The sequence below is a fragment of the Artibeus jamaicensis genome, unplaced genomic scaffold (assembly GCF_021234435.1).
Source record: "Artibeus jamaicensis isolate MK-2021 breed Jamaican fruit bat unplaced genomic scaffold, CSHL_Jam_final contig_414, whole genome shotgun sequence".
Classification (NCBI taxonomy): Eukaryota; Metazoa; Chordata; class Mammalia; order Chiroptera; family Phyllostomidae; genus Artibeus; species Artibeus jamaicensis.
Window position 1 is genome coordinate 355,115 of NW_026521822.1, and position 27,406 is coordinate 382,520.

Sequence of the window (27,406 nt, forward strand, 5' to 3'; positions counted from 1 at the left end):
TGGTACAACATTCACAAATAAATACATGTGATACACTATACACAAATTGAAGGATAAAAACCACATGGCCATATCAATGGATGCAGAGAAAGCATTTGATAAAATACGGCACCCATTTATGACCAAAACTCTCAGCAAAGTGGGAAGAGGGAACATACCTAGACATAATAAAGGCCTTAAATGACAAACTGTCAGCCAACATCACACTCACTGGGCAAAGACTACAAGCACTCCCCTTAAGATTGGGAAAAAGGTAGGGATGTCTGCTTTCACCTCTCTCATTCAACACAGTAACAGAATTCTTAGTTATAGCAATGAGACAAGAAGAAGAAATAAAAAGCATCCAAACTGGAAAAGAAAAAGTAAAGCTATCTTTATTAGCACATGACATGATACTGTACACAGAGAACCCTAGAAGATTCCACCAAGAACCTACTATAACTGATATATGAATTCAGCAATGTAACAGGACACAAAATTAATGGCCAGAAATCAGCTGCATTTTATATACCAATGAACTATCATAAAGAGAAAATAAGAAAATAATGCCATTCACAATCACTTAAAAAACCTTTGAAGAATAAAAACACCTAGGAATAAAATACCTAGAAATAGATCTAACCAAGGGTGTAAAAGACTTATACTTGGAAAATTATCAGACACTGAAGAAGAAACAAATAAGTAAAAACATGTACTGTGTTCATGGACAGAAAAATTTAAATCATTAAAATGTCCATGCTACCCAAAATAATCTATAAATTCAATGCAATTCCTATCATGACTCCAATGTCAGATTTCATAGAACTAGAACAAATATATCAAAAATTTATATGGAACCACAATAAGCCCTGCATAGCTATAGCAATCCTGAGAAAGAAGAACAAAGTTGAAGGAATCACATTACCTAATATCAAACTATACAACAAGGCCATAGTAATCAAAACAGCATGGTACTGGCATAAAAACAGACACACAGATTAATGGAACAGAAGAGAGCCCAGAAATAAACCCACAGCTTCACAGTTAATTTATTTGACAGAGGAAGCAAGCACATACAATGGGCTAGATAGTTTATTCAATAAATGGTATTGGGAAAATTGGACAGATAAATGCAGAAAAATGAAACTAGACCACTATCTTACACCACACACAAGAATAAATTTATAATGGATTAAAGACCTAAATGTTAGACTGGGAAAAATAAAAACCCTAGAAGAAAATACAGGCAGCAAACGCTCGGACATAGCTGATAGCAATATTTTATCAACTATATCTCCCCGGGCAAGGGAAACAGAAGAAAAAATAAACAAATGGGAATTCATCAAATTAAAAAGCTTAGCACAACAAAGGAAACCATCATGAAAATAAAAAGATGACATACAGAATGGGAGAACATATTTACCAATACATGGGATAAGGGATTAAAATCCAAAATTTACAAAGAAGTTATAAAGCTTAATACCAAAAACCCAAACAACCCAATTCATAAATGAAGGACCTGAACAGACACTTTTCCAAACAGAACACACATGTTCAATAAACATTACGAAAATATGCTCAAGGTCACTAATCATCAGATGAGTGCAAATTAAAACCATAATGAGATACCACCTCACAACTGTCAGAATAGCTATCATTAGTAAGTCAACAAACAACAAGAGCTGGTGAGGATATGAAGAAAAAGGAACCCTTTTTCACTGTTGGTGGGACTGGTGCACCCACTGTGGAAAGCAGTATGGAGATACCTCAACAAATTAAAAATAGATCTGCCTTTTAACCCAGAAATCCCACATCTGGGAATACATCCGAAGAAACCCAAAATGCTAATACAAAACAACATAAGCACCCCTGTGTTCATGCAGCATTATTTACACATTTGTCAAGATACGGAAGCTGCCTAAATGTCCATCAATAGATGAGTAGATAAAACACCTATGGAACATTTACACAATGGACTACCACTCTGCTATAAATATGAAGAAAATTTCACCTTTTGTGACAGCAAGAAGGGACCTGCAGAACATTATGCTAAGTGAAATAAGCCATTCGGAGAAACACAAGTACCATATGATTTCACTCATATGTGGAATCCAGTGAACAAACTGAACTAACAAGGAAAATAGAGGCGGACTCATAGAGAGCAGACTAATGGTTACTGAAGCAGGGAGTTTAGTGGGTGAAAGGATCTAGTTAAAAAGGATAAAGGACTCATGGACACAGACAACAGTGTGGAGAAAGAAGGCAAGGGGGAGAAGGGAAGTATAAAGGGGATAAATGGTAATGGAAAAAATATCATTAAAAAATAAAACATGAATTAAGAGGAACCCACTATTGTGAAGTTTAATTCCATTTAACATTTTGCATTCTTTTGAAAGAAATACATGTGTACTAGACATGAGGAATAAACATTGGTTTCCTTACCTGTTGTGTTCCATCTGCACTTACAATAGGTGCAGATAGAAGAGAAATATCACTAGTTAAAATCTGAGATGTATCCAGTAGTGGTGGATGTTCTGCCATTATCAGTAAGACATTAATATACCGGATTACTCTCCAACTCTGAAAAACAAAAATATATAACAATATGTATATATACTTAAAAATATGTTACAATATAATACATTCAAGATTTGTCTTATCCTTTTTTAATTTTTTTTTAATTTTGAGAATACATGTGTTAAGGCTGCAGACAGTGAAACAAAGGAAGGAGTTAGGCTGGAAGAAGCAACAGAAGGGAGCTAGGTGCTCTGCTTTGGTTCTCTAGAAATGTACAGGAAGGAAGGAAGCCAAGGCAAGGCTGCTACTACCTCACTGAATACTCTAAGATAGAACCAACAAGAGCAAGCTTGGACAGTGCTCTGCTTTGGCTCTCTGGAAATGTAAGAAATAAGTGAGCTACAGTGAGCTGGTGTTAGCTCACTGAAATGGTGCCTTGGAAACAGGTTCAGGGAGTAAATGCAGGATGAGGTGATGCTGCCCGTTGCTCCCCTGGTTGCAAATCTTGTGGGAAACCTTAGTGCTTAGGAGAGAAAAGTAAAGATGTATGCTGAGAGGGAAGGAAGGCATGGGTGTGCTCCAGAAAGAGCCCCAAGATTCGTCTTATTCCTTAGCCTAAAGAGATATTATTATCAAAGGAAATTTTTTACAATATTCTATGACTACTTTTTAGTCAACAGAGATTTATAGGAATTCATTTCTTCCAACTTAACCAACTATCTGTCAATGTATACAATAAACTAAGATATATATAATAAAGCCAATATTATCAACAGCTTCTACTTAAATTGTTTCTCTGTCCCTTTCAACTCTGTACACAATTTATTTAACCACCATCATTTTTTAGTTAAAACACAGGGATAGGCACAAAAATGGAATAATTGAGTGAAGCAATCCTATCAGTAATTTTTTTCTATGAGAGAAGGTGATAATGAAAACCCAGTATACCTATTAGTCCCTAGGATGATGACTCCAGAATTATGATTTTTCAATGATTCTTCAGAGATATCAAAATAGTAGAAAAATTTTTCAGAATTAGAATAAGACCCTTCAAGTTTTATGTTCTTACTCTGGTCTCCTACAATTCCAGTTTTATTTTTCTTTTCTAAATGATACCCACTTTATAATAAACCCTATCATTTCAGTGATAAAAGCACATACATTTACAACAGAAACCCTTAACTATAAATAGAATATCCCTGATATAAAAAGTAAAGAACTTGACGTAAACAATATTAGTCTACCATATACAACGCCAACCAATAAAACATCAGCCAATTACATGCCAGGATGAGCACAATTGAGCTCAATCATAAATTTCCTTGAATCTACACTGAGAGGCAAAATAAACATTTTTAGATGTTTGCAGCATTCTACAATTTCAGTAGTGTCAAAAATGTTTAGCTTTTATAAGACATTAAATCTTGAGTTGTTGCAGAATCTCTTGTATGAGTTGATTTAAGCTAAAAACAATTTTCTATTTAGATATATACAAATTGCTACAAAATTTTTAGAAATATTCAATACAGGTATCTACTTCAAGGTTTTATACATAAAACCATAGTACAAAACATTCTCATAAAATGCATACAATGTAGACATAACAAGGTATTTATATAAACTTATCTATTGTGTATACTCATATATGCATGTATATGTATGCATGTACATGTGTACTAATATATGCATGCATATATATGTACATGTATGCATATATACACTCATGTATATGTGTATGCATATGTGTGTTTATGTATATGTGCATGCATACATATAGATATGGGGAATGCAAATCTATCTTCTGGCTTAATCTGTATTGCTCTATTTCTTAAAGTTCAATAAAATCACTGCGTACTTTAAATAATCAAATAATTTCACTCTGTGAACTATACAAAGAATTGTAAGATGAGAAATAGTCAATATATTATTTCCTCTCTTGCACTTGCATGTCACATAACTTAGTTTAAGAAGAAATATTTTTATGGGAGGGAGTAGTAGGAGGAAAATGGAAACAACTCTACTGGAACAACATAAAAAATAAAGAAAATAAATAAATATATTGACCTGAAAAAAGAAAAACATTTTTAAGAAAGCTAATTCAGGACTGACCACAGTTAAAAGTTTATAAGCAATTAATGTTTTGTAAATTAGTAATTTTTTAAAGTAACCATTGAGTATTTTTTATTTTGTCACTTTATTCTATCTATCTGTAATATTTCAATACATTTAACTAAAACTGCGAATCACCATTACAACTTAAATTTAGAATGTAATGCTGAAGTTACAACCATAGTTTGGTTTCAAGAGATAGACTGGAAGTTGACAAATACAAATTTCTTCTGAACTTCCAGCGAATTCCAAGAACAATGCTATTATAAATGGGTTCTGAAGGCCCATGCTATGTTTTAATATTATCCTGTATAAGTGTTATCTCCAACTTTATTTTTGTAAAGTTATAACATATCAAAAGTTTCATTTAGCCCTGGCTGGTGTAGCTCAGTGGATTGAGCACGGGCCTGCGAACCAGACAATCACGGTTCGATTCCCAGTCAGGGCACATGCCTGGGTTGCAGGCTGGTTCCCTGCAGGCCAGTTCCCAGCAGGCGATGCACGAAAGGCAACCGTACATTGATGTTTCTCTCCCTCTCTCCGTCCCTTCCCCTCTAAAGATAAATAAATAAAATCTTTAAAAAAAAAGTTTCATTTATGAATTGATTTCTTATATGGCTATATTCATCACACAATATGCAAAGGAGCTGGTTTTATTTCAGCTTGTAAATCATCAACACCAGTCACGCAGGTGAATTGCTGCATTAGGAAAGCAAGAAATTCCATTCATTCCTGCATAGAGAACAAGGTTAGGTTCTTTCAAGAAATGTCTTCTAATTTTGTTACTATTCACTTCCTACATTCTCATCTTATTTTGGTGACTACAAACATCCACTTGTTTTAAGTTCACCTATCTTTACTTGCTTTTTAATTTTTTTAATTTGCTTTTTTAAATCCTCACATGAAGATGTGTTTATTGATTTTAGAAAAAGGAAAAGAGAGAGGAGGTGGAAGAGAGAGGGGGAGGGGAACAAACATCGACATGAAAGAGAAACAAGGATCATTTGCCTACAGTACACTCCCTGATTGGGAATCAAACCTGCATGCAACTTAGGTATGTACCATGATCAGGATCGAACCTGCACATTTTTGGTGCATGGCCTGACACTCCAACCAACTGAGCCACCCAACCAGGGCTATTTGGGTTTTTTTTTGTTTGTTTGTTTGTTTGTTTTTTTTAAAGATTTTATTTATTTATCTTTAGAGGGGAAAGGAAGGAGAGAGGGAGAGAAACATCAATGTATGGTTGCCTTTCATACGTCCCCTGCTGGGAGCTGGCCTGCAGGGAACCAGCCTGCAACCCCAGTATGTGCCCTGACTGGGAATCGAACCGCAATTGTCTGGTTTGCAGGCCCGCGCTCAATCCACTGAGCTATACCAGCCAGGCTATTTGTTTTTTATAATGAAATGTATAATACATGTAAAAATAAAAAAGAGAGAGGAGTGATTTCTTATGCTCACTAATTTCCATGAAATAATATTCCTCCATGGCCTATTCCAAGTTATCATGATTTAAAATAAAAGGGGGAGGGATTTTGAGGAACAAGTATGAAAGACACAGAGATGAGGACTGGGGGGGCGGAATGGGAGGGAGGGGGGAGACCGGGCGGGGGGGGAAGAAAAAAAAATTTAAAAAAACAAAACAAAACAAAAAATAAATAAATAAAAAAAATATAGTTTAATTAAAAAAAAATCTAACTGAAAATTGCTGAATGTTTAGCAATATTTGAACATAAAGACAAGACAGCTCCAGCATATTACTGTCTACATCTGTACCTGTATATGAATATTCACCTATCTTTGTAGTAATAAGATACTAAAATGTTAACATTTCAAGAATTCGATGGAGGCATGGGTAGATACTTTGCCTCCTTGCACAACCAAAAGAAGGATGATAACAACAAATTTTTAAAAAAATCAACCAGAAGTGCCAGAAAACTGAACTGTATGGAAGTCTGACAACTGAAGAGTTAAAGAAGAAACATTCATTCAGACCTGTAAGAGGGGCAGAGATGGGCAGCCAGGGTAGAGAGAACTCGAGGCAAGGCAGTGGCTGGGGAACCGGGTAGGGCTGCCCCACTTTTGCATGTGGATAAACAGGAAAAAACAACTGGGGGGCGAGACAAACTGAAGAAACCAGTGGAGGTTCCAACTTGGGGGGGGGAATAAAACCTCAAAACCACTGACTGAAAAAATCTGTGGAGGTTGCAGCAGCAGGAGAAACTCCCAGCCCCACAGGAGAGTTTGTTGGAGAGACCTGCAGGGTCCCAGAACGTACACAAGCCCACCTACCCTGGAATCAGCACCAGAAGGGTCTTATTTGCTTGGGTAGTAGTAGAAGTGACTGAAAGCCAGCCAAGAGCCAAGCAAGTGGCATTGTTCCTTCTCTGACTCCTCCCACGCATACAACACCAGAGGTAGCCCTGACCTATTAAAAACCTAAGGCTCCATCATAAGATTATCAGCTGATTTTTTAAAAGAATTCTTATAGGCAAGAAGGGACTGGTAAAAAGAGTCAAAGTCATGAAAGGCAAGGACCTACACCCAAGTACACCCAAGATTACTCTATCCAGCAAAGCTATCATTTACAATGGAAGTACTTTAAAGATAAAGTCAAGTTAAAGGAGTTCATCATCACCAAGCCCTTATTACATGAAACGTCAAAGGGACTTATCAAAGAAAAAGAAGATCAAAACTATGAACAGTAAAAGACAACAAACTCACAACTATCAACAAACTAAGCAAACAACTAGATTAAGAACAAATTAACAGAAATGGAGATCACACGGAGGGTTATCAGTGGGGGGAGAATGGGGGAAAAGGTACAGGGTACGAAAATCACAAATGGTAGGTAAAAAATAGACAAAGGGAGGTTAAGAATAATATGGGAAATGAAGAAGCCAAAGAACTAAAAAATATGACCCATGGACATGAACGAAAAGTGGGAGAATGCTGTGGGAGTAGGAGGGTACAGAGTGGAGGAGAATAAAGGAGAGAAAAAAATGGGACAACTGTAAGAGCATAATCAATAATATATAGTTTTTTTAATTTTCAGAAATTTGAGGAAAGAAAAGCTGAATTTTTTTGTACTATTCTTGCAATGTTCTGTAAGTTTGAATTTTTAAATAGTGTCAAATTAAACAATACTTTAAAAATATTAATGCCAGGTTGCAGATCTGAATATAAACATAAAACAAAAAAGCTTCTAAAAGAAAACACAAAAGAACATCTTCATAACTGTGGAACTCAGAAAGATCTTTCAAACATGGTACAACTTACATTTCTTAAATCACAAAGGAAAAAAATGATAGGGTGAACTTCAATAAAATTAAGATCTCTTATTAAGAAATATCTTTAACTTCCAGCAAATATGAAGGTTGCTTTTGTAGGTACATCCTTGCACAACCAAATTTAAGGACAACAAAGATTAAGAAACAAAATCACAACCAGAATAGACAGAAAATTCAAATGTACCTAAGTCTGACAACAACAAACCATTCATCCAGACCGGTAAGAGGGGTGGAGTCAACAGCCCATGGAGAGGGGTCAGGGCATGAAAAAGTGGTGGTTGGCAGATGCAGGCGTGGAGAGGAAACAAGCAGACCCAATACAGTGAGGCACGCAAGGCAGCTGGCTGACCACAGACACATAGTTGTGTGCAGATAAACCAGGCAAAAAATGGGCAGAGAGACACACCATGCAACTCAGGGCCCCAGAGACGGGAAATAAAGCCTAAAAGCACCAAGTGAAAAAAAACTTTCGGGGATCAAGGTGCCAGAAGAGGCTCCCAGCCTCACGGGAGAGTTTGCTGGAAAGACCCACAATGTCCTAGAAGGTACACAAGCCCACCCACCCAGGTAACAGCAACACAAGGGCCCAACTTGCTTCTGGGAAGCAGCAGAGGGGACAGAAATGGGAGAGAGCGCAGAACAAGCGCCACTGCTCCCTCTCTGACCCCGCCCCCACATACAACGTCACAACCCAGTGACTTGGGTTGCCCCACCCTGGTGAACACCTAAGGCTCTGCCACTCATATGTAATAGGTATTACCTGACCAAAAATGGCTCAATCAGAAGAACAAATCAAAGCCCCAGAGCCAATACTCTTAAGCTTCCAAGGGATAGCCAACCTATCAGATGCACAGCTCAACACACTGGTGATCAGGATGCTCACAGAACTGGTTGATTTTGGTTGCAAATTAGATGAAAAAATGAAGGCTACACTAAGTGAAATGAAGCAAAATGCACAGGGATCCAATAGTGATGGAAAGAAAACTGGAACACAAATCAATGGAGTGGACCAGAAGGAAGGAAGAAACAAACAGAAAAGAATGAAGAAACAAGAAATAAAAAAAAATGAGGACAGGCTTAGGAACCTTCAGGACATCTTTAAACATTCCAGCGAGAATTCTAATAGCAGCAAGAGAAAAGGAGACAGTGACCTTTAAAGGAGTTCCCATAAGACTATCATCTGATTTCTCAAAGGAGACCTTACAGGCAAGAAGGGGCTGGAAAGAAGTATTCCAAGTCATGAAAGGCAAGGACCTACAACCAAGATTGCTCTATCCAGCAAAGCTTTCATTTAAAATGGAAGGGCAGATAAAGTGCTTCTCAGATAAGGTCAAATTCAAGGAGTTCATCATCACCAAGCCCTTATTATATGGAACATTAAAGAGACTTCTCTAAGGAAAAGAAGATAAAAAATATGAACAGTGAATGGACAGCAAACTCACAGTTATTAACAACCACACCTAAAACAAGAGCAAAAGAACAGGAGCGGAGCCACAGAATGGAGATCACATGGAGTGGGAGGGAGAGAGGGGGAGAAGGTACAGAGAATAAGTAGCACAGACAGTGGGGAGAAAATAGACAGTGGGAAGAGCAAGAGTAGTATGGGAAATACAGAAGCTAAAGAACTTATGACTCACAGACAAGATCTAAAATTGGGGAAGGTGGATGGGAGCAAGTGTGCAGGGTGGAGGGGAATGAAGGTGAGGAAGGGGACAACAGTAATGGCATAATCAATAAAATATATTAAAAATATCTTTAAGAAAATAAGTCAGACAAAGATATTTACCATATATATACCTGAAAAATACCACATATTTAGAATATATGAGAAGAGACCCCCAAAAAACCAGAATTATCATCTGGAGGGTAGGTCCCTTTTACTACAAGGCACCCCTGTTAGGTGAGTGTTCTAGGAACCCATCTGTATCAGTGTACCAGCTAGCATTGTTGTTAGAAGGTACATTAACCTTCAGTAAATTTTTTTGAAGACTCTTTCCAAGGCAGGAAAAGGAAATGAAAGGCATCCAAATTGGAAAGGAGGAAACAAAACTGTCACTGTTTGCAGATGACATGATAGTATACATGGAAAACCTGATAGATTCTACCAAAAAACTGCTCAAACTAATTAATGAATTTGGCAAAACAGCAGGATACAAAGTCAATATCCAGAAATCAAAGGCATTTTTGTATACTAACAACGAAGCAGCAGAAGCAAAAATCAAGGAAGAAAAATCTCATTTGATATAGCAAAAAAAAATAAATAAAATATCTGCGCATAAACCTAACCCAGGAGGTAAAAGACCTGTATGCAGAAAACTACACATCTATGAAGAAAGAAATCAGGGAAGACACAAACAAATGGAAACATATACCATGTTCATGGATTGGAAGAATTAACATCATCAAAATGTCCATACTACCCAAAGCAATTTACAGATTCAATGCAATGCCTATTAAAGTACCAATGGCATATTTCACAGACATAGAACAAACACTTCAAAAATTTATATGGAACCATAAACGACCCAAAATAGCAGCTGAACTTTTGAGAAAGAAGAACAAAGTAGGGGGGATCACAACACCTGATATCAAACTGTATTACAAGGCCACTGTAATCAAAACAGCCTGGTACTGGCATAAAAACAGGCACATAGACCAAAGGAACAGAACGGATAGCCCAGAAATTAACCCAACTCTCTACAGTCAATTAATATTTGACAAAGGGGGCAATAACATTAAATGGAGTAAAGATAGCCTCTTCAACAAATGGTGTTGGCAGAAATGGACAGCTACGTGCGAAAAAATGAAACTTGAGCACAAACTTACACCATACAACAAAATAAATCCAAGGGGGATAAAAGACTTAAATGTAAGCCATGACACCATTAAAGTCCTAGGGGAGAACATTGGCAAGAAAATCTCAGATATTCCACGCAGCAACATTTTTACTGATACGTCCCCTATGTCCCCTAGAGCAAGGAATATAAAGGAAAGAATAAACTAATGGGATCTCATCAAAATAAAAAGCTTCTGCATGGCTAAAGAAAACAGTATTAAATTAAAAAGACAACCAACTGTATGGGAAAGCATATTCTCCAATGATACCTCAGACAAAGGTTTAATCTCCAAAATATACAAAGAAGTTACAAGACTCCACTCTAGGAAGACATCGAACCCAATTAAAAAATGGGAAAAAGACTTGAACAGGCACCTCCCCAAGGAGGACATACAGAATATCCAGAGAAACACGAAGAGATGCTCAATATTGTTAGCTATCAGAGAGATGCAAATTAAAACCACAATGAGATACCACTTGACACCAGTCAGGATGGCTATCATAAACAGAGCAACAAACAACAAATGTTAGAGAGAGTGTGGGGAAAAGGGGTCCTTAGCTCAGTGTTGGTGGGATTGCAGACTGGTACAACCATTAAGGAAAACAGTATGGAATTTTCTCAGAAAAATAAAAATCGACCTGCCTTTTGACCCAGCAATTCCACTGCTAGGATTATATCCTAAGAATCCTAAAACATCAATTTCAAAGAACCTATGCACCACAATGTTCATAGCAGCACAATTTACAATAGCCAAGAGCTGGAAGCAACCTAGATGCCCATGAGTAAATGAATGGATCAGAAAATTGTGGTACATATACACAATGGAATTCTATGCAACAGAGAGAAAGAAGGAGCTACTACCCTTTGCAACAGCATGGATGGAACTGGAAAGCATTATGCTGAGTGAAATAGGCCAGGTGTTGAAAGACAAATACATATGATCTCACCTTTAACAGGAAGCTAAACAATAAAACAAACAAGCAAGCAGAATAAAAACAAAGACACTGAAATAAAGAAAAAGTGGGCAGTGACCAGAGGGGAGAGGGAAGGGAATTTATGGGGGAAAAAGGGGAGGGATTTTGAGGAACAAGTATGAAAGACACAGGGATGAGGACTAGGGGGGGAGGGAAGTGGGGAGCACGGGGCAGGGGGTGGCTGGGATTGGAGAAATAGACAAAAAACTGTACTTGAAATATAACTAAATAAAATGGAAAAAAATATCAAGGGAATTGAATATGCTCTTCACAAAATTGTAAACTCAAGGCAGCTTTTTATATGTAAATATATAAAAATATTCTCAAATGAACTAATTACTAGGAAAAAGCGAACTAAAAATCATATAATACTACCACATACTCAATAGGATGATAAAAATAAAGAGACTGACAATATTAAATATTAGTGACTGGCATACTCATAAAGAATGAAAACTCAAAATCACCTTGGACACCAATTTAGTATTATCTATGCAGGGTGAACACATAAATATTCTATGATCTAGTTATGATTCAAGTATTAGACTCCTGCTGCATACCAAAAAGAAATGCACACTCATGTGTACCAATAGTCAAGTACATGAAGGTATACAGCAGCATTATTCTTTAATAGCCCAAGATTATAACTACCCTAAACAACCCTCCAAAGTAAATGGTAAACTGCACCTGATTCATCCAAATGGACGACTATACAATAATGAAAATTAATGAACTAGTGATACAGGGAACAACACAAATTTCACAAATAAAAGTAAGTGAAAAACAGACTTAGAAGAATACATAGTGTACAACCATTTTATAATAGAAAGTTCCAAAGCTGATAAAACCAATCTATAGTATTAAAAGTCAGGACAATTGCCTTTGGAGAGGAAGAAAGAATGGAGATTGGAAGGGGCATGAAGGTAGTTTACAGGGTGTGAGTACCGTTCTATGTCTTGACTTGTGACAGGGTTATGTGTTAATTGCCACTGCATTATGCATTGAGCTGTACACTGATATAGAGAGTGGGGCAAAGTAAGTTTAAGTTGTTCTTATGGTAAACAATGTAATAATTAATAAATCATAACACAAGAATAAACTGTTTCATGTACTCAAAACTGTAAAACTACTTTTGCCCCACCCTATCTATATACTTCTCTGTGTACACTTTAGTAAAATTATTTCTTAAAGCTAAAATGACATGATTGTCTTAATTGATGCAGAAAAAGCATTTGACAAGATTTAATGCCCTTCTTGATTAAAAAAGTAACACTCAATAAACTATGATTACATGGAAACCATCTCAATATATTAAAGGCCACACATTAAAACCTCACAGCTAATTATCATACTCAGTGCTGAAAGATTGAAAGCTTTTCTTCTAAGACTGGGAACAAGACCAGATGCCCACTCTTTTGCCACATCCATTCATAGTACTAGAAGTCCTAGCCAGGGCAATTAGGCCAGAAAAAGAAATAAGACATCCAAATTGGAAAGGAAAAAGTAAAACGATCCCTGTTCACATACATGATCTTATATTTAGAAAATCCTAAAGATAAAAAAACACTGTTAGATCCAATCAACAAATTCAGTAAAAATGCAAGATACAAAAACCAACATGCAACAATCAGATGCCTTTCTATACACTAACCAAATAATCTGAAAAGGAAATTAAGAAAAAAAATCCATTTACAATTGCATCAAAACAAATACAGTACTCAGAAATAAATCTAATGAGGAAGTGAAAGATTTATATACTGAAAACTGGCAAAGTATTGCTAAAAGAAATTAAAGATGACATTCTGGAATGACATCCTGTGTTGACAGATTGGAAGACAACACTGTTGAGCCCATACAAACCAAAGCAATCTACAAACTTAATGCAATCCCTGTCAAAATCTAGATAGCACTTTTTTTCTTTGAAGTAGAAAAATTCATTCTAAAATTTATATAGCATGTGAAGGGTCCCCTGAATAGCCAAAATAATTTTGAAAAAGAAAAAGAAAATTTGAAGACTCAAATTTCCTGATTTAAAAACATATTACAAAGCCACAGTAATCAAACCAGTGTGGTAATGGCATAAAGACAAGACAAATACACCAACAAAAAAGAATAGAGAGGCCACAAATACTCTCATGCATATGGTCAAATGATTAACAAAAGTGTCAAAACCACACAATGGACAGTCTCATCAACAAATAGTGATGGAAAAACTGCTTTTTTTTCCAAAAGAAAAGTCAGAATTGTAACTTACACCATACACAAAATTAACTTAAAATCTAAGTGTAAGACCCAACATTATAAAACTTCAAGAAGAAAACAGAGGAAAAGCTTCATGGCATTGGTCTTGTTAATGATATGTAGGACATGAAAACAAAAGCAAAGATCATGAAAGCAAAAATAGACAAATGAGCCCTGGCCAGGTTGTTCAGTTGGTTTGAGTGCTGTCCCATACAGCAAAAGGTTACAGATTCAATCCCTGGACAAGGTACATGCCTAGGTTGTGGGTTCAATACCCACTTTGCCCATATATGTGAGGCAACCAATCAATGTTTCTCTCTCACATCAAAATTTCTCTCTCTCTCTCAAATCAATAATAAACATATCTTTGGGTGAGGATTAGAAAAAATAGGCAATCAGTTAGACTATATCAGTTAGACTATATCAAACTTAAAAACTTTTCTGTATCAGAAAACATACTCAACATAGTGAAAATGTGCCCTAAGGAAAGGAAGAAAATATTTGTAAACTTTGCTCTACTTGCTATAAAATACCACAGACTGGGTAGCTTAAACAACAGATGGTTATTTCTCATGTTCTGAGGTTTGGGAATTGCAAGATCTGGGTAAGAGCATCATTAGGTTCTTGGTGATGGCCTTCTTCAGGGCTTGCTAAATAAGAGCCACCTTATTGCTGTACCCACACATGAACAAGAAACAGGGATTTCTGGTCTCTCTTCCCTCTTCTTAGATAATAAAGGCACCAATCATATCATGGGAATTCTACACTTGTGACTTCATCTAAACCTAATTACCTCGTGGCCTCATCTAAACCTAATTATCTCTTAAGTATCTAACTTACCCATTTCAGAAGGACAAGTTATTTATTCCATACGTTCTTTCCCTGGCCCCCCAAATTCATGCCCTTCTTGCATGCAAAATACATTCATTCTATCCCAACAAAAGTCTTTTACTTTATTTTATTTAGTTATTTTTAGAAAGAGGGAAAGGGAGGGAGAGAGAGAGGGAGAGAAACATCAATGTGTGGCTGCCTCTTGTACAACTGCCACTGGGGACCTGGCCTTCCAACCAGGCATACACTCCAACTTGGAATTGAAACCATGACCCCTCGCCTCGCAGGCTGGCACTTAATCCACTGAGCTACACCATTCAGGGCCCAAAAGAAGTCTTAATTATGTCAACATAAACTCTAAGATCTAAAATTTTAGCTAAATCAGATTTAGGTGAGACTTGGATACAATTCATTCTGGGGCAAAATTCCTCTCCAGACAAGAACCTGTGAAACAAGACAAGTTCTACGCTTCCAAAATACAATGGTGGGACAGGCCAAAATCAGAAATCAGAAGAAAGGGCTTCTGGTCAGGTGGAGGCATAGGTAGAGACACACTTTGCCTCCACACACAACCACAAGAATTACAACTAAACCTCAAAATAAAAAAATGCCCAGAACTATCAGAAAATTGAACTGTTTAGAAGTCCAACACCGAAGGATTTAAAGAAGCCATATTCATCCAGATGGGTAGGAAGGGTGGAGATATAGAATTGGGATGGAGAGGCAAAGAGATGCAGTGTGGTGTGGAGGCAGCAGTGGCAGTATAAGGGGCAGTCCACATTCACCTATCATGGATAAAAATCAGGAAAAATACCTTAGGAGCAAGCAATCCCAGCCTCAGGTCAGGCCATACAGTCCAGGTTTCCAGTGTCAGGAAGATAAAACCCCATAACTTCTGGTTGTAAAATCCAGTTGGGGTTCAGGTGGAGGAAGAAACTGCCAGATTTTCAGGAGAGACCGTCTAAAGGGCCTGCACAGACTTAGAACATATGTAAACCCATCCAAACTGGGATCCACCACCGTGGCAACAGCTGGAAGAGCGCCAGTCATACACGGGAAGTAGGTGAAGTGACTGGAAATGGGTGAGTGCCAAGCAAACCTCCAGAAGCCAGGCAGTGGCATGGTGCTCTCTCTGAACCCTCTCCTCACACAGAGGCTTGAAGTAGTGAAGCGGGTTGCCCTGGCATATACCAAAGGCTCTGCCTCATACAACTTAACAGGTGCACTAAGACAGGGAGTCAAAGCAACACTACCTAATACAGAAACAAATTCAGCATGGCTACCAAATTGAGGAGACAAAGAAATATGACCCAAATGAAAGAAGAGAATAAAGCCCCAGGAAAAGAACTAAGGGAAATGGAGATAGCCAATTTATCAGACACAGAGTTCAAAACACTGGTGATCAGGATGCTCAGAGAACTGATTGAGTCAGCTGACGACATAAAGGAAGAAATGGAAGGTTACACTAAGTAAAGTAAAGAAAAATAAACAGGGAATCAACAGTGAAAAAAGAAAGTTGGGATTCAAATCAACAATTTGGCACATAAGGAAGAAATAAGACTCAACCAAAACAAACCTTTGGGACCTCTCCAAACATGCCAACATCCAAGTCATAGGGCTGCCAGAAGAAGATGAGGAACAGCAAGAAACTGAAAACTTATTTCAAAAAAAAAATAATAATGAAAGCAAACTTCCCTAATTTGGTAATTGAAATACACATACAGGTCCAGGAAGCACAGGGAGCTCCAAACAAGTTGGACCGAAAGAGGAACACACCAAGACACAGCATAATTAAAATGCCAGAGATTAAAGATAAAGAGAGAATCTTAAAAGCAGCTAGAAAAAAAAGCAGAGTGTTAACCTACAGAGAATAGACTGTCAGCTGATTTCTCAAAAGAAACTTTGCAGGCAAGAAGGGACTGGCAAGAAGTATTCAAAGTGATAAAAAGGAAGGACCTACAACCTAGATTACTCTATCCAACAATAGAATCAAGTAGATAAAGTGCTTCCCAGACAAAGAAAAGCTAAAGGACTTCATCATTACAACTCATTATTATTATGAAATGTTAAAGAGATTTATTTACGAAAAGAAAATCAAAACTATGAACACTCAAATGACAACTCATGACTATCAACAACTGAACCTAAAACAAAACAAAACAGCCCTGGCTGGTGTAGTTCAGTGGATTGAATCCTGGCCTAAGAACCAAAGAGTCACTGGTTAAATTCCCAGTCAGGGCACATGCCTGGGTTGTGGGCCAAGTCCCCAGTAGGGGGTGCATGAAAGGCAACCACACATTAATGTTTCTCTCCCTCTCTCTAAAAATAAATAAAATCTTTGAAAAATAAATAAAACAAACAATTTTTTTTTAAAAAAGCAAACAACCAGAAACAGGAACAGAATTATAGGTGTGATCATCTAGAGTGTTATTAGCTGGGACAGGGAAGGGAAATAGTAAGGGAAAAGGTGCGGAGATTAAGAAGTATAATTGGTAGGTACAAAATATGCAGGGGGATGTTAAGAATAGTACAGGAAATGGAAAAGCCAAATAACTTATATCTACGACACATGGACATGAACTAAGTGGCGGGAATGCTGGAGGAAGGAGGGTACCAGGCAGAAGAGGGCAAAAGGGGGAAAATTGGGACAACTATAATAGCATAATCAATAAAATATACTTAAAAAAAAAAAGAAATTGGAAGAAAGAATGACAGGTCCTCAGCAAGTCCAACACCTAACAAGGCAAGTACCATTAGATATTAAGGCTTGATAACAATCTCTTTGGTTTCATACTCTGTTCTCTGGACCCAACTGGGCATGGCATTACCCCTACAGATATTTCTTCAGCTTGGTGGAGACACACCCATGTGGCTCAGCTAAACAAAAGTCTTATCCTTTGAAACTGGAGTATAAATAGCCCTCCCTCAGACCTGTGCAATCTGGACCTATGGTGGAAACAGCAGTCCTGATGACCTCTGAATCACCTTTTGGGTCCTTCTTCCCCTTTCTTAAAGGATACTGCATGTTCACAGTCTTCTTACATTCCAAACCATTTTGTTTCTTTTAGTCATAGAAATGCTGCCGGCTGTGGTATAATTCCACCTCTTTTCTAGGCTTCTGTTGAGATAATTAGGTCCATGGCTCATGCTATCATCCTTAACAAATGGTTGGTCAGCCACACTCTTGGTGTTTACTTCCAAACATGCTTCATTTTTTAAAATATGGATAGGCTGGGAATTTTTCAAATCATTAAGCTCTGGTTTCTTACTGTTTAACAAATCCTTTTCAATTAATTTCTCTCCTCTTACATTTTACTGAAAGCAGTTATAAGGAACCAAGCCACTCCTTCAACATTTTGCTTAGAAACCTCCTCAGCTAAATACCCAATTTTATCATTCCCAAGTTCTACCCCCCAAAAAACACCACAATATAAATACTGCTCAGCCAAGTTCTTTTTTCCTTTATAATAAGGGTAGCCTTTCTCCACTATCCAGTAACGGTCCTCATTCCCATCTGAGAACTCATCAGAATGGCCTTTAAGTCCATATTTCTACCAACATTCTGCTGTACACGATTATTTATGTATTCTCTAGAAGATGGAGGTTTTCCCTTCAGCTCTCCTGTTTTCACTCTGAGGTGTCACCAGTCACCATCAGTGAGATCAAAGTCCCTTATCAGCGATCTCAGCTTTTTCTAGCAAGCACTTCAAAACTTTTCCAGTTATAGTATACATTACCCAGTTCCAAAGCCATTTTCACGTTTTTGCTAAAGCAGCACTCCATTTATTGGTACCAATTACTGTCTTAATCAGCTTGAGCTGCTAGAACAAATACCAAAGACTGGGTGGCTTAAGCAACAGAAATTTATTTCCAACAGTTCTGGAATCTGGGAATTCCATGATCTATGTGTCAGTATTATTAGGTTCTTGCTGAATACTCTCTTCTTGGCCTATAGATAGCTATCATTATATCTGCACAAGGCAAAAGAGAGAGAACTCTGGTCTCTTTGACTCTTCTAATAAGAGCACTAATCCATTACGGGGGCTCCACCCTCATGACCTGATCTAAACCTAAGTACCTCCCAAAGGCCCCACCTCCAAATATGATCACACTGAGGCATTAAGGCTTCAATATATACATTCCGTCTATAATGCTATCAGGTTTAGAAACAATACTGTGTTTTCCCAGTCACCGCTATAATTCTGAATCTATAATAGCTTCCAAACTCATATATTCCACCAGTTTTTCTTTCCTAATCTCTTCATTCATATCCATCCACTCTATATGAATTTGTTCTAAGAATGCTGCTATTATGATATAGCCTAGACATAGCATCTAAGGTAGCTAGCTCATGACAATAAATATGGCTTAGTGTTTGAAACTTCACCTCTACTTCTTTAAAAGTATGTGGGAAAATAGAAGGCAAGATCCTACTTGGATTAGAGCCATAGCATAATTGAGATACCCACAGAAATAATACTGATGTTTTAATGGAAAAATTCAATGTGTTTTTCAGTTCATTTGTCTAATTCAACAAAACTAGAAGTAAAGGACTCCAAGGCCATATCTGAAATCAAAAGACTACTATACATTCCAAGGTGTTTTAGCATCAGAGTTAAATCTAGAATTTAAGAGTACTTAAAAATATACATATAAAAAATTAGGTAAAAACAATTAAATCATTGTAGTAATTGTATTAAGGTGATGGAATTACAGTAATTTTCTCCATTTACCAATTTTTTTTTGTAATGTGGATATGGTTTTACCACTTTCATCAAACTTTTTAAAGTGGTCAGTATTGAAAAGCCCTAGGCAACGACAGTCACATTTGGCTTATCAACTATTTAAATAAAATACCTTTTCAGAGAAATTTCAATAAATTTTTCTTGAATTTGGACCTTATACACATTACTAATCCATCTTACAACCTGATATCCTAAAATGCATTTTTCTAATTTAAACTTGTATTTTACTTTTTAAACTTTTGGATTTTTTATCTTCTAAACTTGACTATGTTTTAAAAAAGGCTGCTTTAAATCACCTGCAGTGGAATTTCCTGAGATGAAAGTCACAGAAATCAATCTGTAAAATCATCCTGTCATTTCTAATTAGAAACCTACAAAATATTTCACAGATTATACTTAATAAAAAGATATTAGGTTTTTTATATGTTTTCTAACACTAATTAATTCTTGCAAACACTGTTCGATATCAACTATCCTCCAGAGAAATGGTTAAGAATATATGAATTAAATACATTAATTTGTTTCACCTAAGTTTCCACATCTTAGTGTAAACTTTCATTCACGCATAAGATTGTGCTTTTTTTTTAGGACTTCCGCCAAGATGGAGACGTAGATGGAGGATCCACCTCGCCTCTGTGCACAACCAAATCTAAGAACAACTATTTTTAACAGCAGTCACAACCAAGCCACACGGAAAATCGACAATACGGAGTCCAAAGGACAACTAGATACTCGGCTGGACCGGTACGAGGAGCGAGGCCAGCAGCGGAGCAGGTTAGCAAGAAAAAATTCCCGGGGCGGTGCACGCACAGGCAACCGAGGGCACTGATCGCCAGCCAGCTGGCTGTGGGAGCGCACAGGAAAGAGGCGCGGCGATCGGTCGGTCGGTCGCGCGCATTTACGTGGGGAGAAGCCAGTGAGAAGGGAAGCCGGCGCGGGGCAGCAGGCTCGCGCAATTCCGATCGGATAAACCCCAGGCGTACGGAGTGACTGGAAATGCTGGGCTAGCGGAGAGGAACGCCATTACTCCCTCTCTGACCCCGCCCCCACACACAGCGTCACAAACCAGCGACCTGGGTCGCCCAGTCCTGGTAAACAACTAAGGCTTCGCTCCGCTCACTTAACAGCGCGAACAGACCAAAAATGGCTCTAGGACAACTCAGAGGCCCAGAACCGATAGACCTAAGTGATGAAGAAATAGCCAGTCTTTCAGATGCACAGTTCAAAACACTGGTTATAAGGATCCTTACAGAACTGGTTGACTTTAGCCACAAATTAGAGAAACATATGGAAGCTAAATTAATTGAAATGAATGGGGATACAAAAGATTCCAATAGTAATGGAAAGAAAATTGGGACTCAAATCAAGGGAGAGAACCAGAAGGAAGAAAAAAATGATCAAGCAGAAAGGAATGAAGAAATAAGAATTCAGAAAAATGAGGAGAAGATTAGGAACCTCCAGGACATCTTTAAACGTTCCAACATCCGAATTATAGGGGTACCAGAAGGGGGGAAAGGCACAACCACCAGTTGAAAAATTATTTGAACAAATAATAAAGGAGAATTTCCCCAAGATGGCAAAGGAAATAGACTTCCGAGAAATCCAGGAAGCTCAGAGAGTCCCAAAGAAGTTGGACTCAAGAAGGAACACACCAAGGCACATCATAATTACATTAGCCAAGATTAAAATGAAGGAGAGAATCCTAGAAGCAGCAACAGCTAAGGGGACAGTCACCTACAAAGGAGTTCCCATCAGACTGTCAGCTGATTTCTCAAAAGAGACCTTACAGGCAAGAAGGAGCTGGAAAGAGGTATTCCAAGTCATGAAAACCAAAGATCTACAACCAAGACTGCTCTACCCAGCAAAACTTTCATTTAGAATGGAAGGACAGATAAAGTGCTTCTCAGATAAGACCAAATTCAAGGAGTTCATCATCACCAAGCCCTTATTATATGAAATGTTAAAGGGACTTACCTAAGAAAAAGAAGATAAAAAAAAATGAACAGTGAAAGGACAGCAAACTCACAGTTATTAAGAACCACACCTAAAACAAAAGCAAACTAAGAGGATAGCTAGATCAGGAGCAGAACCATAGAAATGAAGATCTCAGGGAGGGTTAGCAATAGGGGAGTGGGAGGAGGGGAAGGGGGGAGAAGGTACAGAAAATAAGTAGCATAGACAGTAGATAGAAAATACATAAGGGGAGGGTAAAAATAGTAGGGGAAATACAGAATCTAAAGAAATTGAGACACATGTTCATGAACTAAAGGGGAAATGGTGGGGGAGGGGTATGCAGGGTGGAGGGGAAGGGAGGGGGGAATAGAGCAAATGTAATGGCATAATCAATAAAAAAATTGTATTTGACCCTTTTCCAAAAAACTGTGTGTATATTGGGGTTGTCCCTTCTGTTCTACTAATCTTTAAATCTATCCTTATATCAGTATCATGCTGTTTTGATTATTGTGGCTCATTTTTTTCTACATCTATTAAACTGATGATTTAAAAAAAAAAAAGATTGTGCTTTTTAAAAATTTATGAAAGAAATTTACACTTGTACAAAAATTAAGACAGAAAGGACAGTAAGGAGAGATGATAGAGCTATCGGTGATTTTAAATGAATGATATCAAAAAGAAAAAAATGACAATTTGGTCATTGAAAAGATATGATTAATTCAGGCTTTTGTTCTTTCTCTTCCTAATTTTTTAAATTCTTTGATCCTTGAAAGTATGGGTTGGTAGAAAATTTCATGTGTTTTTTCTCCATAAAATAAAAGACACATTTTTTATTTTCACCAGTAACTTTACTGATCTGGATATTTTGAGTATGTCAGCTATCTACTGCACAATATAATGTTGACTGTTCTCAATTAATGTCTCAATTTTATCTCTATCTACTTCAACTGATGTACCCGACTGTGGAGCATCATCCAGCAAGAAATCTCCAGCATGAAGCTCTGCGAGCCACTTCTGACATGTTAGATCAGTCATTGCATGTTCTCCATACACTGTACAAATCTTTTTTTTTTTTTGCATTTTATCTGCATTTTTACATTTTTTGAAACAAGGCATAATATGCCAAAAATGTTGCATATTTTCTTCCATCTTCAATATTAAAATGGTTAACATAAATTTGCCAGTTTTGGTAAGTGTTGTTTAAATGCACATTGATATGACAGATCTCACAATACAATCTAACAAAATTGTTTCAAATAAAGTGAAAGACAACTAAGAGCTACTAGAGCCATCTTAAGGAAAAAAAAACAAAACAGACAAAATTTTTGGCCAACCCAAAAAAACTCTGGTACAAGATTTGGTACAAAAAGATTACAACTAAAATATTTTATATTAAAAAAACAAAAACAAAAAACAGAGGCAGTCCTCGACTTAGAAATAGGTTGTCTTCCAAAACTGCATTTAGATAAAAAAAAAATTGGAAAAAACATTCCTACAGAAACATGTAAGAAGTGGGAGTTAGAGTCTCAGATCATATTGCAAAAGGTCAATTTAACCTCTATTATATCTCTCTTATTTTTACTTCTGGAAAATTTCCAAAATAACATATGCTAAAATAACCATAAGATTATAATGAATTCCCATGTTCTTATCACACAGATTCAACCATTTCAACTCAAGGACAAGTCTCATTTCATATACACTACCACCTGTGTACTGTATTCCTATTTTGTATTATTTCAAGTACAATATATAATTTCATCTGCAAATGTTTCAGTGTGTATGTCTGAAAGACAGGAATCCTTCTTCAAAACATAACCACAATGCTCAATGTCATTAATGATCCAGAGTGTAAATTTAAATATTCTAGACTTTTAAAAATGTAATTGATTATAACAAAATGTTAGCAAGGGAAAAATAACCAAAAACCATTATCAAACATAAATATTAATAATTCCTTAAATAGTCAAACATAGAAATATTCAAATTTCAAACTCTCACTACTTTCTATTAAAATTTGTTTGAATCAGAATTCATACTAATTCCATATACCACTATTGGCTTTCATGTCTTTTAAAAGCTCTTTTAACCTCCCCTGGCCAGGTGGCTCAGCTGGTTGGAGTGTCATCTGGAACACCAAAAGGTTGTAGGTTTGATTCTTGGTCAGGCAAATACCTAGGTTGTGGATTCAGTCCCCCAAAAGGGTGAATGCAGGAGGCAGTGGATTGATATTTCTTTCTCTCCCATACTCACTCTAAAATCAATAAATATATCCTCAAGCAAGGATTAAAAATATATACATTAAAAAAATCTCCTTTAACCTAAATACATTCCATTTAATTGTTATGACTTCTATACAGTATTTTAAAAATCATAATTCATGTCTGTTCTTTAAGGTTGGGCAGTAACTAGATCATGTAGATATAACTAATGAAACTTTTTTCATCTTACTATATCAAATAAATCTATGTAGGTAATTTAGAAAACATTAGACTTCTGGTCAAGATGGCAGTAGGTAAATGCAATACTTGGAACCTCCCACACTCACATCAAAATTACAGTTAAACTACAGAAAAACAGTCATTGAGAAATACCTGAAATCTGGCTGAACAGAAGCCATATAAATAAAGATAGAAAAAAGAAGCTACACTGAGACTGGTAGGAGGGGCAGAGACATAGAATGAGCTGGTCTCACACCCACGTGGCAGTTAAAAAACAGCAGGAATATCTCAACTGCAGAGGTCCCAGCTGAGAAGCAAGGGTTCCAGCCCCGCACCAAGCTCCCCAGCCATGGATTCCAGTGCCAGGAAGAGAAGTCCCCATAATTTCTGACTGTAAAAACCAGCACACATTGTAGCTGAGTGAGATAAAGGGGTCCTCGAGTCCCAGGCAGTCCTCTTAAATGGTCCCCTTAAACTCAGACTTACTCTGAGCTCCAGCACTGGGGCAGCAGCTTGAAAGACCCAAGGACAGTCAGGGAGGAACTAAATGTTTTAGCACCAGGATAAGAGATACAGCAGCAGCTTACTACCAGAGAGGAGTGCTGGACGCCACTATTCCTTTCCTGGGCAATCCCACACCCCCTGCAAAGAGCCACTATGGTAGCACCATATCTGAGTCTCCAAATACCAGGCTAACACTGTTAGCCCCATTGCAGTAACTCTCTGAGATCTTGCCCCATCCAACTTGTGGGCCCATGCAAGCTGTTTCCAATACAAATGGGATGTCTTGGCTCATGCTGCCAACATTCCTTAAATCATTCAAACAAGCAGCATCTGGCCTCTGTGTACCTTGTACCTCTTGCTAAGTGGCCCTAGGTCTGGCACTAGTGGGAGTTGGCCTTAATTCATAGCTTGGCCTCTCCCATGCACCTCCAACCCAGCCAGCACAAGTAACAGCGATCTGCAGAGCTCCAGGCAGGGCACAGGTGGCAGCTGATGTTGGCCTGCACCTCTGCAGAAGCTCCAGAATCTGCCCACCCAGTAGACAGCTTCACACCACAATGAAGCACCATCCAACCACCTCCACGAGCAACACACTCAGAAGTTGACTCCGAGGGTACCTGAGCCCCACTCAATTAAGTTTTGCTACATGGAGTGAGCCCCAGTACAGATCCTCCGAGACTGCTGTGGCCAGTCTTCACAGCTGATCAGCCTTGTGGTAAATACCTCCAACTGAAATGTCAGCAGCAATCAAGGTGCAACTACAAGAGGTGGATGTACACAGCCCACACGAGGGCAGGGGAGCACTTGGAGCACTCATCTTGAGTGAATGAGGAAGCTGTACTAATGGGCCTTACGGAATACCTACTATAAAGAGGTCACTATATCAAGAATGGGAGACATAACAGCTCTACCTAATATATAGATAGAAACAAAGGAAGGTAGCCACAATGAGGATCCAAAGAAACATGTTCCAAATGAAACAACAGAACTAAACTCCAGGAAAATAACTAAATTAATGGAGACAAGCAATCTACTAGATGCAGAGTTCAAAAACACTCATTATTAGGATGCTCAATAAACTTAGGGGGAAAGTAGAATTTAGTGAGAACCTCAACAAAGAGGACACATAAAAATAAAGACAGAAAACTAAAAAAATCTGTCAGAAATGAAGAATACAATAAGTTAGAGGGAATAAACAGTAGACTAGATGAAGCAGAGGACTGAATCAGCAACTTAGAAGACGAGATGGCAGAACATACCCAATTAGAAAAGCAAGAAGGAAAAAGAATTTTAGAATACGTGGATAGTTTAAGGGGCCTTGGAACAATATCAAACGTAACAACATCTGCATCATAGGGACACTAGAAGAGGAGGGAGAGCAAGGACTTGAAAATCTATCTGAAGAAACGATGATGGAAAACTTCCCTAACCTAGTGAAATAGACATATAAGCTCAGGAAGTACAGAATCTTCCAAACAAAATGAACACAAAGAGGCCCTCACTAACACACATCATAATTAAAATGCCAAAAGTTAACCACAAAGAAAGAATCTTAAAAGATGCAAGATAAAGGCAGTTACCTAGAAGGAAGTTCACATGTGACTGTTAGCTCATTTTTCAACAGAAACTTGCAGGCCAGAGGGGACTGGCAGGAAATATACAAAGTGATAAAAAGTAAGAGCCTACAACCAAGATTACTCCACCCAGCAAAACTATCATTTAGAAGGAAAAATAAACACCTTCCCAGATTAGAAAAAGCTAAAGGAGTTCATCACCACCAAAACAGTATTACACGAAATGTCAAAAGGTCTTTTTAAGAAGAAAAACAGATAATAATATGAATAACAAAATAGTAATACATATCTATTAACAATTACTTTAAAACTTAAATATTCCAATCAAAAGTATAGCATGTGTGAATAAAAAATAAATCAAGACCCTTACATATACTGCCAAAAGAGACCTACTTCAGATTGAAAGACACACACAGACTGAAAGGGATGGAAAGAGATATTTCATAAAAATGAAAATGAAAAGGGAATCTGGTAGCAATACCTAAACCAGAGAAAAAAGACTTTATAGCAAAGGCTATAACAACAAAGAAAGCTTCATTAGTCCACTTCTGGGTATTTATCCAAACACTAAATCAAAGATGCATATGCTTATTGCAGCATTTTAACAATAGCTGAGAGAGGGAAGCAACCTAAGTGTCCATCAATAAGTAAAGAAGTGGTGCATATATACAATGGAATATGATTCTACTATTAAAAAAATATCTTGCTATCTGCAACATCATGAATGGACCTAGAGAGTAAGTTAGAGAAATACAAATGCCAGATGATATCACTTATAGGTAGAATCTAAAAAAAAAAAAAAAAAAATCAATAAACAAGCAGGACAGAAACAGTCCCATAGATACAGAGAATATTTTGGAGGGACTTCCGCCAAGATGGAGGCGTAGGTGGATACACTTTGCCTTCTCGCACAACCAAATCTAAAAAAAACACAAAGTTTTACCAATAATAAATGTAGCCAAACCACAGAAAATTGAACAATATGGAGTCTGACAACAACAAACGACTCAGCTAGACCAGCTGAGTGAACAGATCAAAACATGGCTCAAGAAGAACTTAGAGCCCCAGAGCCCATAAATCTAAGTGAACAAGAAATAGTCAAACTTTCAGATGCACAGTTCAAAACACTGATGATCAGGATGCTCACAGAACTGGTTGATTTTAGGCACAAATTAGAGGAACATATGAAGCTAAACTAATTGAAATGAAGGGAAATGCACCGGAAATCAACAGTGATGGAAAGGAAACTGGGACTCAAATCAAGGGAGCTGACCAAAAGAAAGAAAAAAATGACCAAACAGGAAAATATGAAGAAACAAGAATTCGAAAAAATGAGGAGAGGCTTAGGAACCTCCAGGACATCTTTAAACACTCCAACATCCGAATTATAGGGGTACCAGAAGGGGAAGAG

General features: G+C 37.4%; 1 protein-coding gene across 4 annotated transcripts in view; it reads right to left on the bottom strand.

Annotated features, from left to right (window-relative positions):
• The window catches only part of FNDC3A (fibronectin type III domain containing 3A), a 252,913-nt gene that overhangs the window by 202,384 nt on the left and 23,123 nt on the right, over positions 1-27,406 (bottom strand). For all 4 annotated transcript variants that reach the window (XM_053665453.1, XM_053665452.1, XM_053665450.1 and 1 more), the window contains exon 2: positions 2,422-2,559. In XM_053665453.1, coding sequence (XP_053521428.1) covers positions 2,422-2,520 — 99 coding nt within the window. In that variant the 5' untranslated portion in view covers positions 2,521-2,559. The remainder of the gene's footprint in view (positions 1-2,421; positions 2,560-27,406) is intronic.